Genomic DNA, 24,294 nt, shown 5'->3' on the forward strand with positions numbered 1-24,294 from the left:
CTGTCCATAAAAGTTATGAACAGAATCGGTGACAAAGGGCAACCTTGGCGGAGTCCAACCCTCACTGGAAACGTGTCCGACTTACTGCCGGCAACGCGAACCAAGCTCTGACACTGATTATACAGGGAGCGAACTGCCACAATAAGACAGTCCGTTACCCCCATACTCTCTGAGCACTCCCCACAGGACTTCCCGGGGTACACGGTCGAATGCCTTCTCCAAGTCCACAAAGCACATGTAGACTGGTTGGGCAAACTCCCATGCACCCTCAAGGACCCTGCCGAGAGTATAGAGCTGGTCCACAGTTCCACGACCAGGACGAAAACCACACTGTTCCTCCTGAATCCGAGGTTCGACTATTCGGCGTAGCCTCCTCTCCAGTACACCTGAATAGACCTTACCGGGAAGGCTGAGGAGTTACATTTACATTTTATTTTAAATCAGGGGTATATAACATATTCATACGGGCATTATTTCAAGCTCACTCGGGGTGCCACGATCTGATATTGATATTGTATATCGGCCCGATATCAGCAGAAATAAGTATCGATTTGCATCTAAACTCTAGTTTCTTCTATTTAAGTCAAGTCATTTACAAAAGGTAAACATGGTAGACTAGAGACCAGTTGTTCTCAAAACTTTTTTCAACCAAGTACCACCTCACAAAAAAACTTGCCATAATGACCAAGGTTAAAATACAGTAGCGTAATAAGTCATCATCAAAAACAAGAGTTGGACGTTGTGTGTGTGTGTGTGTGTGTGTGTGTGTATATATACACAGACACACACACACACATTATATATATATGTATATGTGTATATATAAATATATATATTTATACGTGGTATACACTGTACGTCGACATCACTAACAATCCTCATCCACCTGTGTTCGAAGGTTGCAGAAAGAGTGCACATGTTCCCATACGTTGTTTGTATTCAGACGAAGCAAGCGCAAAAATAGCTATCGAAGATGTGGCCATCTTGATTTCTGACCTCGGAACAGGAACCCTCATACCTCAGCAATGACGTCATTCCCAACCCCCACTTCCAACCTCTCAGGTAAATGGAACGCAGCGAAAGTCTCCAAATAGAAGCGTGTTCTAAAAATATCCAGTAACAACCGTGTCCGCATCATTCAACTGAATCTTTATGACCACCAGGTGTCGCCCAAACACAAATTACCATTACCGGTATAGCGCGGTTGGTAGAGTGACCGTGCCAGCAACTTGAGGGTTCCATGTTCCGCCATCCTAGTCACTGCCGTTGTGTCCTTGGGCAAGACACTTTACCCACCTGCTCCCAGTGCCACTCACACTGGTTTAAATGTAATTTAGATATTGGGTTTCACTATGTAAAACCACTTTGAGAAAAGCGCTATATCAATATAATTCCCTTCACTTCATTTCACTTCACTTTAATTTAAACACCATTCCAGACGGTTAATAGTAAATAGGGTTGTGTTTTCCCAGACATACCATTGCTCTGTTTGACTCATTTCACTTGATCAAACCTTTCCTAACATTCCACATGACAAAATAAAAGTATGAACCATTGCAGCTGATATCGTATCAAATCAATATCGGTATCAGCTGATACTCAAGGCTCCAATACCGGCATCGTAAGTGGAAAAAGTTGTATCTAAAACTCACACAATCATTATCTATGTGCACATGGACACATTTAATCGGATTAAAAAATGTAACCGGAATAAAAATACTTCATGTAAACACACCAGTCGGAATATTCTGACCCGATCACACACATTCGGATTAAAATATAATTCCGATCGAGATGGGCGGTTCATGTTGATAATCATTCGGGTTGAAATTTTCCTTACTGCGCATGTCTGTGACGTCAGATGTACTTTGGTGGTGGAGGGACTCAATTAATAGCGATTGTCTTGCTGCTGTCTCGCCCCATTCAACATGTACAGAAGTAGCGTTATGTCCTCTTAAATGTGTTGCTCTAAAAACGAGATTAGCAAAAACAAAAGTAGTGAGCAGAAGTTAAAAAAAATATGCCATGACTGCGTCGGACAAGCAGAAATGCAAAAATCCATGTTTGTTTACAGCGAGTCACTGCCTTCTTAGCACCTGTAGTGGGTCAATTCGTCCACAAGATAGCGCCATAGCACAAGCAGGGTGTTGATTGATTGAAACTTGTATTAGTAGATTGTACAGTACATATTCCGTACAATTGACCTCTAAATGGTAACACCCGAATAAGATTTTCAACTTGTTTAAATCGGGGTCCACGTTAATCAATTCATGGTAAACATGTTGCGCATGTCAAAGAAAAGTAATCCGACTCAAGGTGTGATTCATGAAAATTCACGTCATAATAATGTCTCAAGGCTTATTGGTTATCTATCATTATCATTAGCACTAACTAAAGGAACTGTATTGACATTTATTATTGTTTGTTTGGCACATTTTCACTTTGGCCCTTGGATGCAAAAAGTATGTCCTCTGTTTTGAAGTGTCTATATTGTACGTGTTTTGAAGTGTCTATATTTTACGTGTACTAACACTTTGCCGTCATGTTATAGAATGTACATTCAATGATACCTAACGTTAATATCCAAATTGCTATTATTGGCTAACAGCGATGCTAATGCGCATGCTACGTACGCACGATTACGTCATTACATGCTTTTAAAAGACGGAAGTGGGCGGGACTTAGTGCTTGAAATACATTAGCGCCCTCTAGTCATCTGTGTAAATGTTGCAAGCAACCCACTTAAATGGAGAAACGTACACTTTGAATAAATTAACTTTTTATGGAATTCTACTTTTATTTGCCGTTTTGCTTCCTGAAATGCACTTTGACTAGAAAGATGTTGGTGCCACATGTACCTTTTAAATGACGTAAGCTATTATGTGGATTAATCGGATTGAAAATGTTAACACAAAGTTAAAAGTACCAATGATAGTCACACACACGAGGTGTGGTGAAATTAACCTCTGCATTTGACCCATCCCCTTGTTCACCCCCTGGGAGGTGAGGGAGCAGTGAGCAGCAGCGGTGGCCGCGCCCGTGAATCATTTTGACCCCGCCGCAGAGCAGAATGATTTAAAATCCCTGAAACGTCTCAGGCAACGCAGTTGAGGTAGTTTGTCCAAGCAAACAGCCAATATGGAAGTTTATAGATAAATAGTACTTTATTGATTCCTTCAGGAGTTCCCTCAGGAAAATTAAATTACGGACAAGCGGTAGAAAATGGATGGCTCAACAAAGCACTTCCGCCATAAAATAAAGTCCACATTAATGTGAATTCAAGTTAGTTTAGAAATGTCCATTCATATAAAGTGCTTTCATTCTTGACTTTCTTTGCTAATTAGGACTGATTAATCGAAGGAATCCACAGTAACCCTGTGATGAATCTGACTAAAATCGTTTGACAGCACTAATATTTTAACAGTTTGGGGTTTTCTGAAATGTGCCAGAAAACTGCAGCAGTTTGAGCAAAATATAAAAACATTTACTGTTAGGTTTAGTTGTCAAAGGCAAAATGAAAGGAAGGAAAAACAACCGAATATGCAGAAAATGTTTTCCAGGGCAAGTGTTGGGTAACTGCCGCCCTCTGCTGGCGAATAAAAGCATTGACCAACAGTATCAATCGGGTTCAATGATCAATTTACACTGAAGCAAATATAAGAAAATAAGGTATAAAATGTTTATTTCTTTGACCAAGCATTGTTTAAAAAGAAACACACGAGAACAAGCAAAAACATGTCAAAATAAAATTAACAAAAATAACTTGCCAATAGTGGCAGTGAAACATTGCTTTTTTTTCCTCCGCCCTAACAAAATGACAGGAACACCAAGGGCTCACATGAGAACTTCACTGGAAACTGGATTCATCTGGACTGTTCAACTGCGACAAAGAGAGAGAAGGTAGAGTAAGTAAAAAGGATTAATGGTGTGTTCTAGATTCTTGAAAGGGGAAGGGCATGATAGTTGCGTGAATAAACACGTTTATATTTGTGCATACAGTCTGACCACGTACTGTAAGTGGAGATATCAATCTCCTCTGGCAGCTCTGGCACATTGACCTCGAAGCGGTCTTGGACCTCGTTGAGGGTCTTGGCGTCGGCCTCGTCGGACACGAAACTGATGGACAGCCCTTTGGTGCCGAACCTGCCGGCACGGGCCACCTGAAGTTCAGGGAGGACATGCGTGAGAGGGAGGATCAATCAACGGTTTGAGGTTAAAGTGCCACTCACTCTGTGGAGGTACGAGTCGGAATCCTCAGGCATGTCGTAGTTGAAGACGATGTTGACCCTCTCGATGTCCATGCCTCTGCCAAACAGGTTAGTTGCCACCAAGATCCGCCGCTGGAAGTCTTTAAACTGCTGGTAGCGTGATAACCTGCAACATTGTTTGTGTCAGAAGGATTACTCTGAAGGGCGCATGTTGATATTTCAGTTAGAGATGTCCGATAATGGCTTTTTTGCCGATATCCGATATTGTCCAACTCTTAATTACCGATTCCGATATCAACCGATACCGATATATACAGTCGTGGAATAAACACATTATTATGCCTGCAGTTTTTTTCATAGTTTGGCCGGGGGAGCGACTTATGTGTGAAATTATTAACACATTACCGTAAAATATCAAATATTATTTAGCTCATTCACGTAAGACACTAGACGTATAAGATTTCATGGGATTTAGCGATTAGGAGTGACAGATTGTTTGGTAAACGTATAGCATGTTCTATATGTTATAGTTATTTGAATGACTCTTACCATAATATGTTACGTTAACATACCAGGCACGTTCTCAGTTGGTTATTTATGCCTCATATAACGTACACTTATTCAGCCTGTTGTTCACTAATCTTTATTTATTTTAAATTGCCTTTCAATTGTCTATTCTTGGTATTGGCTTTTATCAAATAAATTTCCCCCAAAAATGCGACTTATATATGTTTTTTTCCTTCCTTATTATGCATTTTCGGCTAGTGCGACTTATACTCCGAAAAATACGGTAATTTTGTTGTGATGCCCGGCTGGATGCATTAAACAATGTAACAAGGTTTTCCAAAATAAATCAACTCAAGTTATGGTAAAAAATGCCAACATGGCACTGCCATATTTATTATTGAAGTCACAAAGTGCATTATTTTTTTTTAACATGCCCCAAAACAGCAGCTTGGTATTTGGGACATGCTCTCCCTGAGAGAGCATGAGGAGCTTGAGGTGGGCGGGGTTGAGGTGTTGGGGGCGGGGGGGTGTCTATTGTAGCGTCCCGGAAGAGTAAGTGCTGCAAGGGGTTCTTGGTATTTGTTCTGTTGTGTTTATGTTGTGTTACGGTGCGGATGTTCTCCCGAAATGTGTTTGTCATTCTTGTTTGGTGTGGGTTCACAGTGTGGCGCATATTTGTAACAGTGCTAAAGTTGTTTATACGGCCACCCTCAGTGGGACCTGTATGGCTGTTGACCTAGTATGCCTTGCATTCACTTGTGTGTGAGAAAAGCCGTAGGTATTATGTGATTGGGCCTTTAAGGGTTATTGGCACTCTGTACTTCTCCCTACGTCCGTGTACACAGCGCCGTTTTAAAAAGTCATAAATTGTACTTTTTGAAACTGATACCGATAATTTCCGATATATCATTTTAAAGCATTTATCGGTCGATAATATCGGTAGCACGATATTGTCGGACATCTCTAATTTTAGTTCAAAGTTTCCTGTTTTGATCATGTTTAGCAATGTGACAATCAGGGATTTATGCTGCCGATTCCAATAATCCATGAGCGAGATTGGCCCATATCAAACTGATCACATGAATTACCGCAAAGGGCGCACCGGATTATAAGGCGCACTGCAGGTGAGCGGGTCTCTTTTCAGACATAAGGCGCATTAAAGTAACCTGACTCTCGCCAGATCCTTATAGTTCGCTGAGCTCCACACAAGGATTTGGGACTTCTCAATAGGAGATGTATTTCAGAAGGCGGGGCCTTGTAAAAAAATAATTGCATGTTGTCCGTTATCTTGAATGACGTGCTACTTCAACCAAATCCCGCCCGGCGATCCTGATTGGTGCATTATTTTTTGCTATCTCATACCTGCCAACTTTTGAAATCAGAAAAACCTACCGTATTTTCCGCACTATAAGGCGCACCTAAAAACCACAATTTTTCTCAAAAGCTGACAGTGCGCCTAATAACCCGGTGCGCTTTATTACGATTCATTTTCATAAAGTTTCGGTCTCGCAACTTCGGTAAACAGCCGCCATCTTTTTTCCCGGTAGAACAGGAAGCGCTTCTTCTTCTACGCAAGCAACCGCCAAGGAAAGCACCCGCCCCCATAGAACAGGAAGCGCTTCACCCGCCCCCATAGAACAGGAAGCGCTTCACCCGCCCCCGGAAGAAGAAGAAAAAACGCGCGGATATCACCGTACGTTTCATTTCCTGTTTACATCTGTAAAGACCACAAAATGGCTCCTACTAAACGATCCGGTTCATAAAAAGACGCAATCTCTCCATCCGCACACGGATTACTACCGTATTTCACAGCAACTGAACCGCACTGTGGAACGGGAGCACGTACGGTGAATATTCGCTCCACAGGGAATGAGAAGTCATCCTTCACTGTGGTTCTAGCTTGCCATGCTAACTTCCACTCATGGTGATATTCAAAAGGAAGACCTTGCCAAAAGAGACCTTTCCAGCCGGCGTCATCATAAAAGCTAACTCGAAGGGATGGATGGATGAAGAAAAGATGAGCGAGTGGTTAAGGGAAGTTTACGCGAAGAGGCCGGGTGGCTTTTTTCACACAGCTCCGAAGGCGAACACACCTTCACTAAGACGGGCAGACAGCCTCGGACGACATACGCCAACATTTGCCAGTGGATCGTAAATGCCTGGGCAGATATTTCGGTCACAACTGTGGTCCGAGCTTTCCGGAAGGCAGGATTCACAGAACAACAGCGACACTGACTCCCGATGACTTCTACGAGACGGAACCGGCCATTTTGGATCCCACGCTTGCGCAACTTTTCAATTCGGACACCGAAGACGAAGAATTCGAAGGATTTACGAATGAAGAATAACTTCAGAAGGTGAGCGCTATGTTTATTTTGTGTGTTGTGACATTAACGTTCGAGCAACATTATGTTACTATTGCTCTACACCATTTTGAATTTTACTATGTTTGTGATTGCACATTTGCGTACATTTTGGGACAGAGTTGTTAGAACGCTGGTTTTCAATATATTATTAAAGTTTGACTGAACTATCTGACTGTTTTTTTGACATTCACTTTAGCGCAGCGTTTTTTTGACATTCACTTTAGCGCAGCGTAGGCGCGGCTTTTAGTCCGGGGCGGCTTATTGGTGGACAAAATTATGAAATATGTAATTCATAGAAGGTGCGGCTAATAATCCGGTGCGCCTTATAGTGCGGAAAATACGGTACCGTATTTTCCGCACTATAAGGCGCACCTAAAAACCACAAATTTTCTCAAAAGCTGACAGTGCGCCTTATAACCCGGTGCGCTTTATATATGGATAAATATTAAGATTCATTTTCATAAAGTATCGGTCTCGCAACTTCGGTAAACAGCCGCCATCTTTTTTCCCCGTAGAAGAAGCGCGCGGCGCATGCTGGGATATGTGACGTTTCATTTCCATTTGTGTGTTTATGTAAAGACCCCAAAATGGCTCCTATTAAGTGTGTTGTCTGTCTAATTATAAATAATGCAGACGAGGCGTGTTAACTGAGTTCTCAACGTTTACTCACAGCGTGCTCATAACCACATTCTAACTGCCAGCATACAACAACGCTTCTCAGGGCTACCGCGCATGCTCGTCACTATCGTTGCATGCTGGGTAGTGTAGTTGTTATATTTGCTAGCTCATAACATCACATTAAGAGACACGCTTACGCGCTTAATTCAATACTCGCCGTCATTCCGGGTGGATTGACAAAAGACCTACAGCCGCTACATATTGGTGTCAACAGGGCATTCGAAGCTAGACTGCTAACTGCGTGGGAACAGTGGATGACGAAGAAGCGCGCGGTGCATGCTGGGATATGTGACGTTTCATTTCTATTTGTGTGTTTATGTAAAGACCCCAAAATGGCTCCTATTAAGTGTGTTGTCTGTCTAATTATAAATAATGCAGACGAGGCGTGTTAACTGAGTTCTCAACGTTTACTCACAGCGTGCTCATAACCACATTCTAACTCCCAGCATACAACAACGCTTCTCAGGGCTACCGCGCATGCTCGTCAATATCGTTTAATGCTGGGTAGTGTAGTTGTTATATTTGCTAGCTCATAACATCACATTAAGAGACACGCTTACGCGCTTAATTCAATACTCGCCGTCATTCCGGGTGGATTGACAAAAGACCTCCAGCCGCTAGATATTGGTGTCAACAGGGCATTCGAAGCTAGACTGCTAACTGCGTGGGAACAATGGATGACAGAAGGCGAACACACGTGACGTTCACCAAGACAGGGAGACGGAGACAGCGCCAGACGACATTTTGGATCCCACATTTGCCCAACTTTTCAATTCGGACAACGAAGGAGAATAATTCGAGGGATTTATGAATGAAGAATAACTTCAGAAAGTGAGCGCTATGTTTATTTTGTGTGTTGTGACATTAATGTTCGAGCAACATTATGTTGCTATTGCTCTGCACTATTTTGAATTTTACTATGTTTGTGATTGCACATTTGCGTACATTTTGGGAGTGAACAGAGTTGTTAGAACGCTGGTTTTTAATATATTATTAAAGTTTGACTGACCTATCTGACTGTTTTTTTGACATTCCTTTAGCGCAGTTAGATGCGGCTTACAACACCGGGCGGCTTATAGGTGGACAAAGTTTTGAAATATGCCGTTCATTGAAGGCGCGGCTTTTAACCCAGGGCGCCTTATGGTGCGGAAAATACGGTAGTAGCCAGGGTCCAGGGGCCGCAGGCCCCGGTAGGTCCAGGACAAAGTCGCCCCCCGACGCAAAATGATTATTAGCATTCAGACAGGTTAAAATGTTGCTAAAACCATCACTTTTCTATCAGTCACAGTGACTTTTCAAAACAAAAATATTACAGCAAAAATCATATGGGTTGATTGACATGTTTATTCTGTAAGCTAACTTCAATAGTTTGAAATTATTTTGACAGTTAATGCCAGTTATCCTGTCAACCTTTCACAAGACTTCAATTTGTTAATTGAAAGTATAAACACTTTTTACAGTAAACAAATGGTAAAACAGTACTAAACAATTCCATTAAAAAAAAAATGGTGTCATTATTAACTTTCTGTCCAAGCTTGTATAATCTACTGCCTTGTTCAATTGTAAAAAATATTCTGTGCCTAAAATTCACATTTCTATCACAATTATCATACTGTAAACATGGTAAGCTAACTTCATTAAAATTAATTGTCCTGTCAATAGCATGGAATTACAATTCAAATGTAGTTTTTTGTAAGCCTTTCAAAAGAATTCAAAATATGAAAAATTAATGAAAATTAATTTAAGCCATCAGACACTTGAAAAGTGGCACATCACATCTCTAATGTAATCATTTTAACTTTTCAACAGAAATAGCACTGCAAAAATATTAAGGACATACTTCTGTATTTTGGTAGTTATGCTGTCAACATTTAACAAGATTTCTTCAACTTGGACTTGAAAGCATAAATAGTATAAACACTTTTAACAGTATAACAGTACTAAACAATTCCAATAGATAACATTGGTGTCATTACCTTTTTGTGGCTAAAATCCAAATTCTTCGGCATTTATCACATCCAAAGAATCTGTTTGGGCGACGAAAAACGTTGACAGTTTTCCACTTGTATCACTAGCAACGGCATTAGACTTGTGTTTTTTGTCCCAACGTGGTCTTTTACATCGCTAATTCCTCCGTGTCCGATCGAAAAATCTTGTCTGCACAAGGTGCAATTCGCGTAGTTTTCACCCTTTTTGGAACGGATAATTATTCCCGGATAGGCTTTTGAATATTCTTCACAGAATGACTGCAGTTTTCTTTTCGGTTTAAGACTCGTTTGTGATTTTTCTCCGGCTGATTCCATGATCGTTCGCTCGTTTGGAAACAATGGCAACTGATGCCTCGTGCTTGGCAGCGGTGCTATAAATAGCCTCGCGCATGGCATTCGGAATGGCTCGATAGGAAGTTACGGGAAGCAGTGTCGATTGTCATTGTTGTTACGCGATTTCGTGAATAAAACTTTAAAAAAAAATTTTTTTTTTAATTAATGAAAAAACATATTTTTTATCACTGCAACCGTAACCCGGAATAGGTTGATGAAAACCGTACTAATTACGGGAAAACCGGAGTAGTTGGCAGGTATGCTATCTTGAAGGAGTTTGCATTGCCCTCGAGCCCAGATCCTTGTGTGGAGCTCAGCGAACTACAAGGATCTGGCGTACCATTTCATGAAAATCCGTACAGATGTAGTACTGTCATAACCACATCGTTTTGAGGCCGACACAAGCACATTGTCTTAACTAAAATCAATACCTAACCTCAGCTTGTTGTCAAAAGAGCTGGATATTTCGACATAATTAGTGAGGATGTAACAAGTTTAAAAAACTAAAGCTTAGGAATAACTTGGCACACCTTACCTTTGCTCCTGTAGCATTCCTCCGTGGATGGCAATAGCCGGAAAGTTTTGCTCCACCAGCAGCTGGGACAGAGCTACACAGCGATGCACGGACTTCACAAATATCACCACCTAACAGAACCAAAGCATTACGTAGGAGTCATTTTTTTTACAAATAAATACTACTTTATTAAATACACTTTTGCTCCTACCTGGTTGAACTCCAGCACGTCGAGGAGGTCAAAGAGCTTTCGGTTCTTTTCGCTGTCTTTCAGCTTGCAGTAGTACTGCTGGAGGCCGTGGAGGGTCAGCTTGGTCTCGTCATCCACAAACACCTCCATCGGCTACACGCCAAAAAAGGTGGCCGACATTAGTCCCTCTCGTGGAACATGGACATGTGTGTTGTCCTGCGCAGCGTTAGAGCCAGGAGTATCATCTACCCAAGAGTGTGACTTTTAGCACTGACAGCCACAGGTGGGCAAAGCTAGAGGGGCTTCTTGCATCCTATTTACTTAACTCACAGACATTTTGGCTACCCGGTCACATGGCTGATCTGTGATGGATTCCAATCATGGAAGGAAAATAAATGTGATGCACCTCAGACTGGCTAACTTTAAACAGCGGACATTGAAACTATGTACTTGTGACTTTTGCCGGAGACGTAAGACGAACTGGTGATAATTAAGCATGTTTTGAAACAGCAACTGTTTTTTATTAGAGATGTCCGATAATATCGGCCGATAAATGCTTTAAAATGTAATATCGGTATGGGTTTCAAAATTATCGGTATCAGTTTCAAAGAGTAAAATTTATGACTTTTTAAAACGCTGCTGTGTACACGGACGTAGGAAGAAGTACAGAGCGCCAATAAACATTAAGGGCACTGCCTTTGCGTGCCGGGCAAGGCACATAATATCTACGGCTTTCCGCACACACAAGTGAATGCAATGCATACTTGGTCAACAGCCATACAGGTCACACTGAGGGTGGCCGTATAAACAACTTTAACACGGTTACAAATATGCGCCACACTGTGAACCCACACCAAACAAGAATGACAAACACATTTCGGAGGAACATAACAAATACCCAGAACCCCTTGCAGTAATAACTCTTCCGGGTCGCTACAATATACACCCCCCCGCTAACAATAAAAACTAACCAAAAACATTTGAAAGTTGTTTGTAGAATCCAGGTTGTACTTATTTTACCGTAAATTCCGGACTATAAGCCGCTACTTTTTTCCTACGTTTTAAATCCTGCGGCTTGTAAAAATGGTGTGGCTAATTTATGGATTTTTCTTTGCTAACAGCCATAATATTTTGTGTTCAACAAATATTTTCCATTAAACAGAGACACTGAAAAGGTGTGTTATTGTTTGCGCTATGGAACCATCTTTAGGACAAGTTTGCTCACCGCAGATGCTCCAGTATTTCCTTCCGTTTGGTGCTTTAAACCAAGAAGTACAAGTGCCATTCCGTCTTCTAGTCATCCATAGCGTTACTACTTGTATGTATTCTTTACTCATCACTACAAGCAACGTTTACAACATAAACTATTCACACTTATTAAACCGTCCCATGTGTGATGTCTATATGATTGTTTTCATGCATATTTGCACGTGCTATTGTAATGTAATGATGCTATTGCCATTAACTAATATGCTAACACGTTTACGAGTGTCTGGGCTAGTATTAACTGACAATGGCATTGTTTTTGTATTGTTTCAGCTTCACAAATTCTTCAGTAAATTCACCAAAACGTCATCGTGGAGTTATTGAGTCTGTTTTACTGATTGGAGAGCTAGCTTCCGGAGCTCGTGGGTCCATGACGATGACTTCTGTTTTGTTTTATCATTAAATAAACATTTACAAAACCGTGCTATGTAAATAACAAATTGTGTAAATAATTTCACAATGCATACCTGCGGCTAGAGTAAAGTTGAAAACAGTCTCTTTATGCGAAGCAACAGAAAATAAATCATAACTTTTTTCTAACCAAATTATTCATTGCAGCCCTAAACATAACCATATTAGTTAAAACATGGGCTATGACGTCTGACCATTGAATACATGAAAATACAAACCTATCACATTTCATCCCGCTGCACCTAATGATACCACCTTAGAAACGCTAACAACCTAATTACTAAGTGACAAGACAACATGCGCATTTCAGAGAGAAGAAACAACTCACATCTTGCATGAACTTGCGGCACACAGGGCGGATCTCCTTGCTTAGCGTGGCACTGAACATCATGACCTGCTTCTCATGAGGGGTCAGCCTGAAGATTTCCTGTACGTCACGTCTCATGTCTGTGACGATAAAGACATCACACGGTTTTTCACTCCTTTAAGCCAAGTGAAGTCATGTCATAATTGTCATGTACTAGTGATGGGCGATACAGCCTAAAATCTATATTGCGATACATATTGCATCCTCCTGCTTCAACAGTATAACTCACAATAAATTATTTGGTATGATAATGATAATCGAATCGTTTCAAATCAGGTTACAAGGGCTCCAATTTAGCTGCTGACGTGTGCAGTAACATTGCGTCATTTCCAGTTGTATCATTTTCTCAAAACTAGTATTAATCTACTTGCTAATGTACTGTTAATGTCTAGTTATTTTCTGTGGTAACATGGTTCTATCTACACTATCGTTAAAATGTAATAAGCCTTTATTCTTCTCTTGGTTAGATACTTTACATTAGTTTTGGGCAATACTAGAAACGTGGGAATCGATCCAATACACAGGCAGTATTGGTCATACCAATAATGATACGTAAATTTTGCAAGATAATTGATGATTCCATTTTTTAAACACAATTATAATCAAACAAAAACGCAAGATGGCGATGTAACAATATCAATGAAATATTTAAATCACATTCCACTATTGGCTCTTATTTCCTGAGTTTGTAAACAACAAAAACGACCAAATATTTTTTTAGAATTAAAAAAATAGCGACCATTGTAGTATCGACCAAATAATTATATCATACTTGGTATCGTTACAGTCCATATATTCATCAATTTGCACACCTTTGTTTACAATCAAGAGCTCCAGCTTGTGGTTAGCATATCCTCTTACAGTGTGTAGTGTAGCATGTTGAGCTATTCGTTGTCCTCTAGGGATGATACTCGTAGGAAATGTAGTTTCCGACATGGAGGCGAGAATTGCTGACTTAGAAGGGATTTTACGCTGTGGGGGGGACGTTAGCCGCTAGTTAGAATGCTACATTACGCTGAAGTTGCATTTGTTCACTTGTCTCTCTCAGACACGGCTTGAATGTGTCAACATGTATTATCACAATAAAACGATAGTTTTTAATACTATCGTCGGCCAAATATTGCGCAACCCTATCACCCACTCCTTCTAGGTAAGACTTCACGTTACTCACCGAGCTCCTCCAGCATCTTGTCGCACTCATCGAGCACAAAGTGCTTGATGTTTTTCACGCTCAGGGTCTTGTTGCGGATGAGAGCCAAGGTGCGGCCGGGTGTGCCCACGACAATGTGAGGGCAGCTCTGCTTCAGGACGTCCTCGTCCTTCTTAATGGGCAAGCCGCCGAAGAACACGGACACCTTGATGCTGGACATGTACTTGGAGAAGCGCTCATACTCTTTGCTGATCTGGAAGGCCAACTCTCGAGTGTGGCACATGACTAGGACCGACACCTGGCACGGAGGTAAACGCAGCGTTAGTCTCACTGTACATAATTCTTACCTAATCCCACTTTCTTTACTATTTCAAATCAAAGGTAAACTCACTTGTCCGTCCATGGGTTCAATCTGCTGGAGGGTGGCCAGTACAAAAACTGCCGTCTTTCCCATACCAGATTTGGCTTGACATAGGATGTCCATGCCCAGGATGGCTTGGGGGATACACTCATGTTGGACTGCAAAAACAACAAATGGTTGATAAACAGGCAGAAGAAAAGCCTAAAAAATGCCTCTAAAGACTGCATGGCATAAGATGTTCAGCATACATTTAATGCCTAACACTTGTAAACTTCAACATCTCTATAATAACACAACAAACTAACCAAATTATATTCAAATCATTATTTAGAGATGTTAATATATATATATATATATATATATATAAATAATAAATATTATATATATATATATATATAATAAATAAAAACATATATTAATATTTATGTATATATATTATATATATTATTAAAATACAATTTATTTTATTTTATTATTTATTTATTTTTACCCCATATTTGTTCCCACTACCGCACCTTAAGTTGGAGTCCTTAATCTTGTTATATGCACATATAATGACAATAAAGTCCATTCTATTCTATACTTAATCTTGCAACCACTCACGATTCAATCCGATTTTTGGTGTGACTATTCAATTCAAACCAATTCTCAATATATTCGTACAAAACTATTGATAAAACCTTTTCAAACCATGTTACAAAAGTGTCTCTTGGCTGCTAAGTAGGGATGTAACTGTATTGTAGATGCCGCGGTTTCAAAATCTTCACAATAATGCAGTGACGTGTGACACTTTTGCTTTAGCACGCTTGAAAATAAACATCTCTCAGAATTCTCTGCACAGCTCAGGATCGCAATGTGGGGCCGTGGAGCGCTGTAAAGGGGAGACAAATAGGAAGCGGGAAGTGAAGTGTGTTCCACTTTGTAGTAGGAATTGTTTTGTTTTTCAAAATCTGTCCATAACTTTTTGAGTTGTGTTGCTAACAAACAGACAAACCCCGCCGACAACTCTGTTGCGCCACGTTCGCCTGGAGCGTTTCAAACCAAAACAGACCCGGTGAAGGTGCACCCTGCCGAGGGAAGGCACCTGCTGCACACCCAAGCTACTGGATAGGCTACAATCACCTGGAAAAGATCAAGCTATTGAAGCTAAACGTCAATTTGTGAGGTATTTATATTATTAAAAGTTATAATGTAAATTCATTTTTCTGAGAAACTGCATTTTGCAAACTGAGATCAAAAACGTCCATTGTAGAGGACACTGCTTTTTAAAAAGTAAAAGTTGAGACACAGTATATGTTTTCGCACAATTCTTTACCCTTAAAAATACATATTTGCAGTAATAAATATGGTTAGAACATTTGTGTTCAATTACAGTAAGTGTGTTTATCCTAAACATTCATGTCACTTTATTTTGTACACTATGGTAGTATTTACAGTGGGGTTGTTTTTTTTTTTACATATAACACCACAATAATTTTGTACCGTGGCCTTAATACCGTGATGATATCATATCTTGGGATTTTGATATCGTTACATCTCTACTGCTAACTTATGGCCTATAAGATGTTTTTAACAGTTTTAACAATATTTTGAATCAATTCAGAATTATGATATGACTCACGATTCAGATGTGAATGATATTTTCCCAGAACCCCTATTAAGCACAATTATTCGTTATGTTTGGACAAATCTACTTGCGGTGGGTGGGGTCCTGGAGGTAGGGGACGTGTGAATGTTATTTGTAATAAAACAGTCTAATAAAAAATGCTAAATAAAATGTATACATATTTAAGGACATATCTTTGTATTTGTATTCCTATATTAGTATTTCTCTCATGACATGATGCCTTTAGCTATATTCATTTTTTACGGATAACTGTGATATGTAATTGTATCATCGTCACATCCCCAGTCGTAAACAACGTATACCTCCAGGTATCTTACAAACGATATGAAAGGGATACCATTTCTGGTCCAACAGTGGTATGTTTTGCTCACCGCCACCAAAACGCTGTTACTTACCTTCTGATGGATGCTCAAAACCACAGTCAATTATGGCACGGAGAAGCTCTGGTTTGAGGAGGAAATCTCTGAAACCGGAGCTGTGGATGGACACGTACGACCCCTTCACCGCCTTCTTGTTGGCTGGGGTTGACGCCTCAAGGGCTCCTTGGGGCTCCTCATCCTCTTCGTAATCCAAGAGTTCGTTATCAACGTCAGCTTCAGACATCTGTGAGAAAACAATGCATATTAGTCGCTGCTCTGTTGAGGACACTGTAAATGTGTGTTACGTGTTTTGTTTCCAAAGTCTACCAGACAATTGTACAATGTTTGATAGTGATGGTGTTGCATTAAAGTAAGTACCGTATTTTCCGCACTATAAGGCGCACCTAAAAACCACAAATTTTCTCAAAAGCTGACAGTGCGCCTTATAACCCGGTGCGCTTTATATATGGATAAATATTAAGATTCATTTTCATAAAGTTTCGGTCTCGTAACTACGGTAAACAGCCGCCATCTTTTTTCCCGGTAGAACAGGAAGCGCTTCTTCTTCTACGCAAGCAACCGCCAAGGTAAGCACCCGCCCCCATAGAACAGGAAGCGCTTCTTCTTCTACTGTAAGCAACCACCCGCCCGCGTAGAAGAAGAAAAAGCGAGCGGATATTACGTACCGTATTTTCCGCACCATAAGGCGCCCTGGGTTATAAGCCGCGCCTTCAATGAACGGCATATTTCAAAACTTTGTCCACCTATAAGCCGCCCCGTGTTGTAAGCCGCATCTAACTGCGCTAAAGGAATGTCAAAAAAACAGTCAAATAGGTCAGTCAAACTTTAATAATATATTAAAACCAGCGTGATGTGGGCGCAAATGGAATCGTATATCAACATGGACGAAGCTGCGTGAAAAAAGCCACCCGGCCTCTTCGCGTAAACTTAAACTTACCTTAACCACTCGCTCATCTTTTCTTCATCCATCCCTTCGAGTTAGCTTTTATGATGACGCCGGCTGGAAAGGTCTCTTTTGGCAAGGTCTTCCTTTTGAATATCACCATGGGTGGAAGTTTCTGGCCATTAGCATGGCAAGCTAGAACCACAGTGAAGGATCACTTCTCATTCCCTGTGGTGCGAATATTCACCGTACGTGCTCCCGTTGTATCCACAGTGCAGTTCACAGGAATATTAGTTGCTGTGAAATAGTAATCCGTGTGCGGATGGAGAGATTGCGTCTTTTCATGAACCGGATCCCTGTCGTTTAGTAGGAGCCATTTTGTGGTCTTTACAGATGTAAACACACAAAGGAAATGAAGTACGGTAATATCCGCGCGCTTTTTCTTCTTCTACGCGTGCGGGTGGTTGCTTACAGTAGACGAAGAAGCGCTTCCTGTTCTATGGGGGCGGGTGCTTACCTTGGCGGTTGCTTGCGTAGAAGAAGAAGCGCTTCCTGTTCTACCGGGAAAAAAGATGGCGGCTGTTTACCGTAGTTACGAGACCGAAACTTTATGAAAATGAATCTTAATATTTATCCATATATAAAGCGCACCGGGTTATAAGGCGCACTGTCAGCTTTTGAGAAAATTTGTGGTTTTTAGGTGCGCCTTATAGTGCGGAAAATACGGTAATGTTCTGGGTATTTGTTCTGTTTAGTTTATGTTGTGTTACGGTGCGGATGTTCTCCCGAAATGTGTTTGTCATTCTTGTTTGGTGTGGGTTCAAAGTGTGGCGCATATTTGTAACAGTGTTAAAGTTGTTTATACGGCCACCCTCAGTGTGACCTGTATGGCTGTTGACCAAGTATGCCTTGCATTCACTTGTGTGTGTGAAAAGCCGTAGATATTATGTGATTGGGCCGGCACGCAAAGGCAGTGCCTTTAAGATTTATGGCGCTCTGTACTTCTCCCTATGTCCGCATACCACTCCGTACAGCAGCGTTTTAAAAAGTCATACATTTTACTTTTTGAAACCGATACCGATCATTTCCGATATTACATTTTAAAGCATTTATCGGCCGATAATATCGGCAGTCCGATATGATCGGACATCCCTAGTTACAGTGGTCAAAAATATTAAATATGCTTGTTAAACAATACCTCTCCCTTTTTTTTATGAATATTTAGGTCTACTACGCTACTGTATCTTAATGTTGGTCATTACGTGGTAGGTGGATAACCAAGCAGTCCAGTTGCGATCGATTAAATGCCCTGAGATGACACATCGACTTGGGTAGCCAAGTGTTATTGAGATGATACTTGCTATAAAAAAAAAAGTTTGAGAACCACTGCATTAAAGGATTAATACTATGAGGAGACTGCATCCATGTTGTGCATATTATCGACATTTTTCAAATGGATTTGACAGCAATATTTGTGTAATGTGTGTGTAATTACAACGATACAAATCACTTATCAGCACACAACGTGCACAGCAGCGTGCAAAGCAGCAACCACTTTCGACCAAACTAGTTAGCATGCTAGCAGCTAATCGCAGCACACGAATTAGTATTAGTAAACAAACTACTCGTGCTACGGGACTCATTGCTACTACGTTCGATTTTATATCGACTATAAATCAAAGCAATGTTTACACTTCTACCGCAGTTACGGTGATCCATTTTATTCCAAAGAGTCGAAACACAACCGTGCGTTAACGCGGCGGTTAGCTTGTTAGCAACCGACAACGGGCCCACTTTACGATACAAAACACTCCAGATAGCAACCAGTTAGTGGAAATGAACTATTTAGGTGTGCGTGTATGGAGTTAATGTTTTATTAACATATGAGAGGAATGTATATTACCTTTCAAAAGCTTGGTTAGTCTTCTTTCCAACCGCCGTTGATTTAGTGACTATGCAAGCTAGCAAGCATCCGCCGCACAGTGAGCATGCGCATACGGGGTGGGCGAGTCGACACAAATGCCTATTTTCTCGATACCACGGGCAATAACAATAACGCACAACGAGCTAGGTATTTCGTTTATCTTTTGTTTAATTAATTTAATTTTTTCGCTATTGTTTGTAATATTATATTGTGGAATTTCATTAATTGTTGTATTGTTTACATATGTAATATATTATACAGATATAGTGCATACTTGCCAACCTTAATTGAGACCTCCGATTTCGGGAGGAGGGGGTGGTAGGCAGAGGGCGGGGCGTGGTTGGGGGCGTGGTTAAGAGGGGAGGAGTATATTTACAGCTAGAATTCACCAAGTCAAGTATTTTATATATATATATATATATATATATATATATATATATAAGAAATACTTGACTTTCAGTAAATTCTAGCTATAAATATATATTTATTTTTCTTTTATTATTTTATATATATATATATATATATATATATATATATATATACTGCGATGAGGTGGCGACTTGTCCAGGGTGTACGCCGCCTTCCGCCCGATTGTCGCTGAGATAGGCTCCAGCAAACCCCAAAGGGAATAAGCGGTAGAAAATGGATGGATGGATGGATCAAGTATTTATTTTATATATATATATATATATATATATATATATATATTGTATATATATATATATATAAAATAAAGGAGTAAGTGATTTGGCGTCAGAGCCTCAAGGTCATTTGGGTCATCCGATGGTCTTGTGATGGGACGATCATTTAGCATAGCTTCAACTTCGCACAACACAGTTTGAAAGCCTTCATCGTCCAGTGTTTGTTGGCGAAGCACGGCACTTAAGATCTTTCTGATCATTCTGATGATGCGCTCCCGTATGCCACCATAATGAGAAGCAGCCGGTGGGTTGAAACTCCATTTGATTCCCTTTTGTGCTAGAGATCTTTCGATAAGGGCTTGATCAAAGGAAGCCAAGGCCTCTCTTAGCTCCCTTTCTGTTCCCACAAAGTTGGTACGTTGTCGGATCTCATGTGGGAAACTTGTCCTCTTCTACAGACGAATCTTCTGATAGCGTTAATGCATGAGCTTGTATCGAGGGAGTAAGCCACTTCCAGATGAACAGATATGCATTGAATTATTTACATTATTTACAATCCGGGGGGTGGGATGAGGAGGGTTTGGTTGATAACAGCATACTTCAGTCATCAACAATTGCATCATCAGAGAAATGGGCATTGAAACAGTGTCGGTCTGACTTGGTAGGATATGTACAGCGAGCAGAGGTGGGTAGTAGCGCGCTACATTTACTCCGTTGCATCTACTTGAGTAACTTTTTGGATAAATTGTACTTCTAAGAGTAGTTTTAATGCAACATACTTTTACTTTTACTTGAGTATATTCATAGAGAAGAAACGCTACTTTTACTCCGCTACTTTTATCTACATTCAGCTCGCTACTCGCTACTAATTTTTATCGATCTGTTAATGCACGCTTTGTTTGTTTTGGTCTGTCAGACAGACCTTCATAGTGCCTGCGTTTCAACAAAAACAGTCACTGGTGACGTTCACTCCGTTCCACCAATCAGATGCAGTCACTGGTGACGTTGGACCAATCAAACAGAGCCAGTGGTCACATGACCTGACTTAAACAAGTTGAAAAACTTATTCGGGGGTTACCATTTAGTGGTCAATTGTACGAAATATGTACTGTACTGTGCAATCTACTAATAAAAGTTTCAATCAATCAATCAAAAGTGTGAAGGAAAAAATATACTTTTTTATTTCAACCTTACATCCCGTCAAAAGCCTAAAGACTGACTGCACAGTTCCTGTCTTCACAATAAAAGTGCCGCTCCATCGCGCCTGCGCTTTCAAAATAAGAGTCTCCGAAAGCCAGCGCAAACAAGCTAGCAAGCTACGGAGTTTGCCGCCAATGTATTTCTTGTAAAGTGTATAAAAACGAATATGGAAGCTGGACAAATAAGATGCCAACAACCAACCACTTTCATGTGGTATTAGACAGAAAGGAGGAACTTTTTTCTCCTCCATTTGAAAACGTGGATGTTATCAGCACAACTGTCTGATTACAATCAATGCAAGTCATCAGAATCAGGTAATACACCAACTTATATTCTTGTCTTCATGAAAGAAAGGAATCTATATGTGTTAAACATGCATGTATATTCATTAAAACACCTTTAACATGTAAACAAAAACGGTAAAATAAATAAATATAAATTATATACTGTATATATCAATATATATACATATGTGTGTGTGTGTGTGTGTGTGTGTGTGTGTGTGTGTGTGTGTGTGTGTGTGTGTGTGTGTGTGTGTGTGTGTGTGTGTGTGTGTATATGTATGTATGTGTATATATATATATATATATATATATATATATATATATATATATATGATATGTGTGTGTATGTTACTCATCAGTTACTCAGTACTTGAGTAGTTTTTTCACAACATACTTTTTACTTTTACTCAAGTAAATATTTAGGTGACTACTCCTTACTTTTACTTGAGTAATAAATCTCTAAAGTAACAGTACTCTTACTTGAGTACAATTTCTGGCTACTCTACCCACCTCTGACAGCGAGCAGAGGACATAGTGAGTTCAGAAAGCATAAGAAAAAGTATATACATTAGAAATACATTTGATTATTTACATTTGGTTATTTACAATCCGGGGAGGTGGGATGTGGAAGGGGGAGGGTGTTAGTCAAGGGTTGATGTTGCCTGGAGGTGTTGTTTTAGTGCGGTTTTGAAGGAGGATAGAGATGCACTTACTTTTACACCTGTTGGGAGTGCATTCCATATTGATGTGGCATAGAACTTTTTGACTCGGGGGCCGCATTGGGTTAAAAAAAATTGTATGTATGTATACATTGTCTTTATAATCCGTTTTGTCATTTAACATCAATTAACATTGATGTTCATCAACATTTAGCATTGTCACGTTATCGATGGGAAAATTCCTTTTTAGACAATATGATTTGCCTGAGCGGCTAGGAAACATCAAGAATAACAAGCGGTAGAAAATTGATGAGAAAGGAAAGATTTAAAAATAATAATAATAATAATAATAATAATAATAATATTAACTTGGGACTTCCTGTGGGCCGGATTTTGTATGCTGGGTGGCCGGATCCGGCCCGCGGGCCGTAGTTTGGGGACCCCTGGTTTAGACCTTTGTTAGATCGGAATCTGGGTTTAACGTGGTTTGTGGAGCTCCCCCTGGTGTTGTGGTTACGGCGGTCACGTTAAGGAAGTAGTTTGACATGTACTTCGGTATCAGGGAGGTGTAGCGGGTTTTATAGACTAGGCTCAGTGCAAGTTGTTTTACTCTTCTGATGTAGGGTAAAGTTAGGGTAAAGTTTGTAATCAAACTTTATCCTAAAACGTTACCCTCATTTTCATAACTTTCATGATCATGATCAATAAATTTGATACAAAATCACAAAATTATTAATTCAAATATTTGTTCCGTTTTAAGTATCGATGTCACTATAAAAATCCCCCTAGTATTGTGTCGATACCATAATTTGCCGTATCGTCCAGCACAGCGCACATCTCGGGTGCATTCACGTCCATAGAACACTACACAGCGCGTTACGTTTTTTTGATTGATATAGTCAAGGGTTGTTAAAGGCTGTGAAGGAGGTTGATCATTGAAATATGAAACAAAGAACTACACAACTCCAAAATATATGCATTTCAAAATTCAATAAATTCAATAATGTAGAACACACGTGAACAAATCCAAAAAGCTTTCACAAAAGTTGCCAAATTACGAGTGTACTTGAAGCTATCATTATTTTCCTTTTAGCGATTGTTCATATCTGCTATTTTGTCAGGAAATGACTTGTTGTTACGTTGTAATTATTATTGCTGAGAATATTGTCATTTATGTATCACATTTTTTAAATTTACTTAATAACTTTAAACCTGCAATAAATTGCCCAAAAAGGTGTAGTGTCTAACATGGCCACTTGGTGACAACATTGGGCCATTTTGAACAGGACAAACCTGAGAAGATACTTCAAATACACACTAAACAGTTGCCCACACTGGCTCTGAGTCAAAACATAATTACATTTTCCCACGACACTGGGATTATTTGCATATTTAACTGATTTATCAATAGATTGGCTCAATGTATGCTCTTGCAGTGCATGTTGCATGATCATAATAAACCCCTCAATTCCCCCCCAAAACGGATTAACTCGCTGGAATATAAAGACAATACATCACACATCAATAAACGTGGATGCATATGCAAAAGTGCAATATATTTATCTATACAGTAATCTATTTATTTATATATGCACCTTAGTGCTCTTTTATCCTGCACTGCAATGAGCTAATGCAACGAAATGTCCTTCTTATTTGAATGAATTAATTAATTAATTAATGTATTTCGGCAGACAGACATATATAGCAACACTTCATCACTCTTTGTAGTTTGACAGATATGCAACAACACCCACCGAAAAGGGGTACGGAAAAAAGCAAGAATGCTTATCCATGTCCCGCCCCTAATTTACAATCAATTTATATGTTGGTTATATATGTCGGTTATATAGTCCAAGTTTCAACAGCAGATTTGATGGATACATGATCATTTTAGAACAAGTATAACATATGATAATGGATGATAATGACAAGTCAGTATACATACACCAATATGGATATAATAGCATTGAGCGACCATGAGATAAGCTCCATCTTGCCTGGGTATCTTTCGTCTTCTGAAGCCTTGCCTGGTGTGTTATGTCCCTTATTCCACAGTGAGTTATTTTGCACCTGTGTCCCACAGTTGAGATAGTCCAAACAACTAGTCATGTTTTTGATAGTTTCCCAACAACATATTTTTTACCGCAAGGTTGAACACTCTTAGGCTAAAAGACAGTTTAATTTCTCCGCTCACATTGTCCCACAGTTTCACTAGACAGGTATGTAACGTTTGAGCATTGAATGTGGAATTTACTATGTTATGTTTGAATTTCAGGACACCCCTGAGTTCATGTGGACCATCTCTGAGTAAAAACAGACTCTGTATATTTGCAGGTAGAGCACTTTGTGAGGCCATA

General features: G+C 39.9%; 1 protein-coding gene across 1 annotated transcript; it reads right to left on the reverse strand.

Annotated features, from left to right (window-relative positions):
- Window positions 1-3,665: 3,665 nt before the first annotated feature.
- On the reverse strand, window positions 3,666-19,265 carry LOC133621679 (ATP-dependent RNA helicase DDX39A-like). Its single transcript, XM_061983935.1, has 10 exons — window positions 19,133-19,265; window positions 16,362-16,569; window positions 14,370-14,497; window positions 14,000-14,276; window positions 12,790-12,908; window positions 10,806-10,937; window positions 10,616-10,725; window positions 4,230-4,374; window positions 4,013-4,160; window positions 3,666-3,880 (listed from the first exon to the last, which is right to left on the reverse strand). Exons 2-10 carry the CDS (start codon window positions 16,567-16,569, stop codon window positions 3,864-3,866), a joined length of 1,284 nt encoding a protein of 427 aa, XP_061839919.1. The 5' UTR covers window positions 19,133-19,265; the 3' UTR covers window positions 3,666-3,863.
- Window positions 19,266-24,294: the final 5,029 nt, after the last annotated feature.

This window comes from Nerophis lumbriciformis, linkage group LG25 (assembly GCF_033978685.3).
Source record: "Nerophis lumbriciformis linkage group LG25, RoL_Nlum_v2.1, whole genome shotgun sequence".
Taxonomy (NCBI): Eukaryota; Metazoa; Chordata; class Actinopteri; order Syngnathiformes; family Syngnathidae; genus Nerophis; species Nerophis lumbriciformis.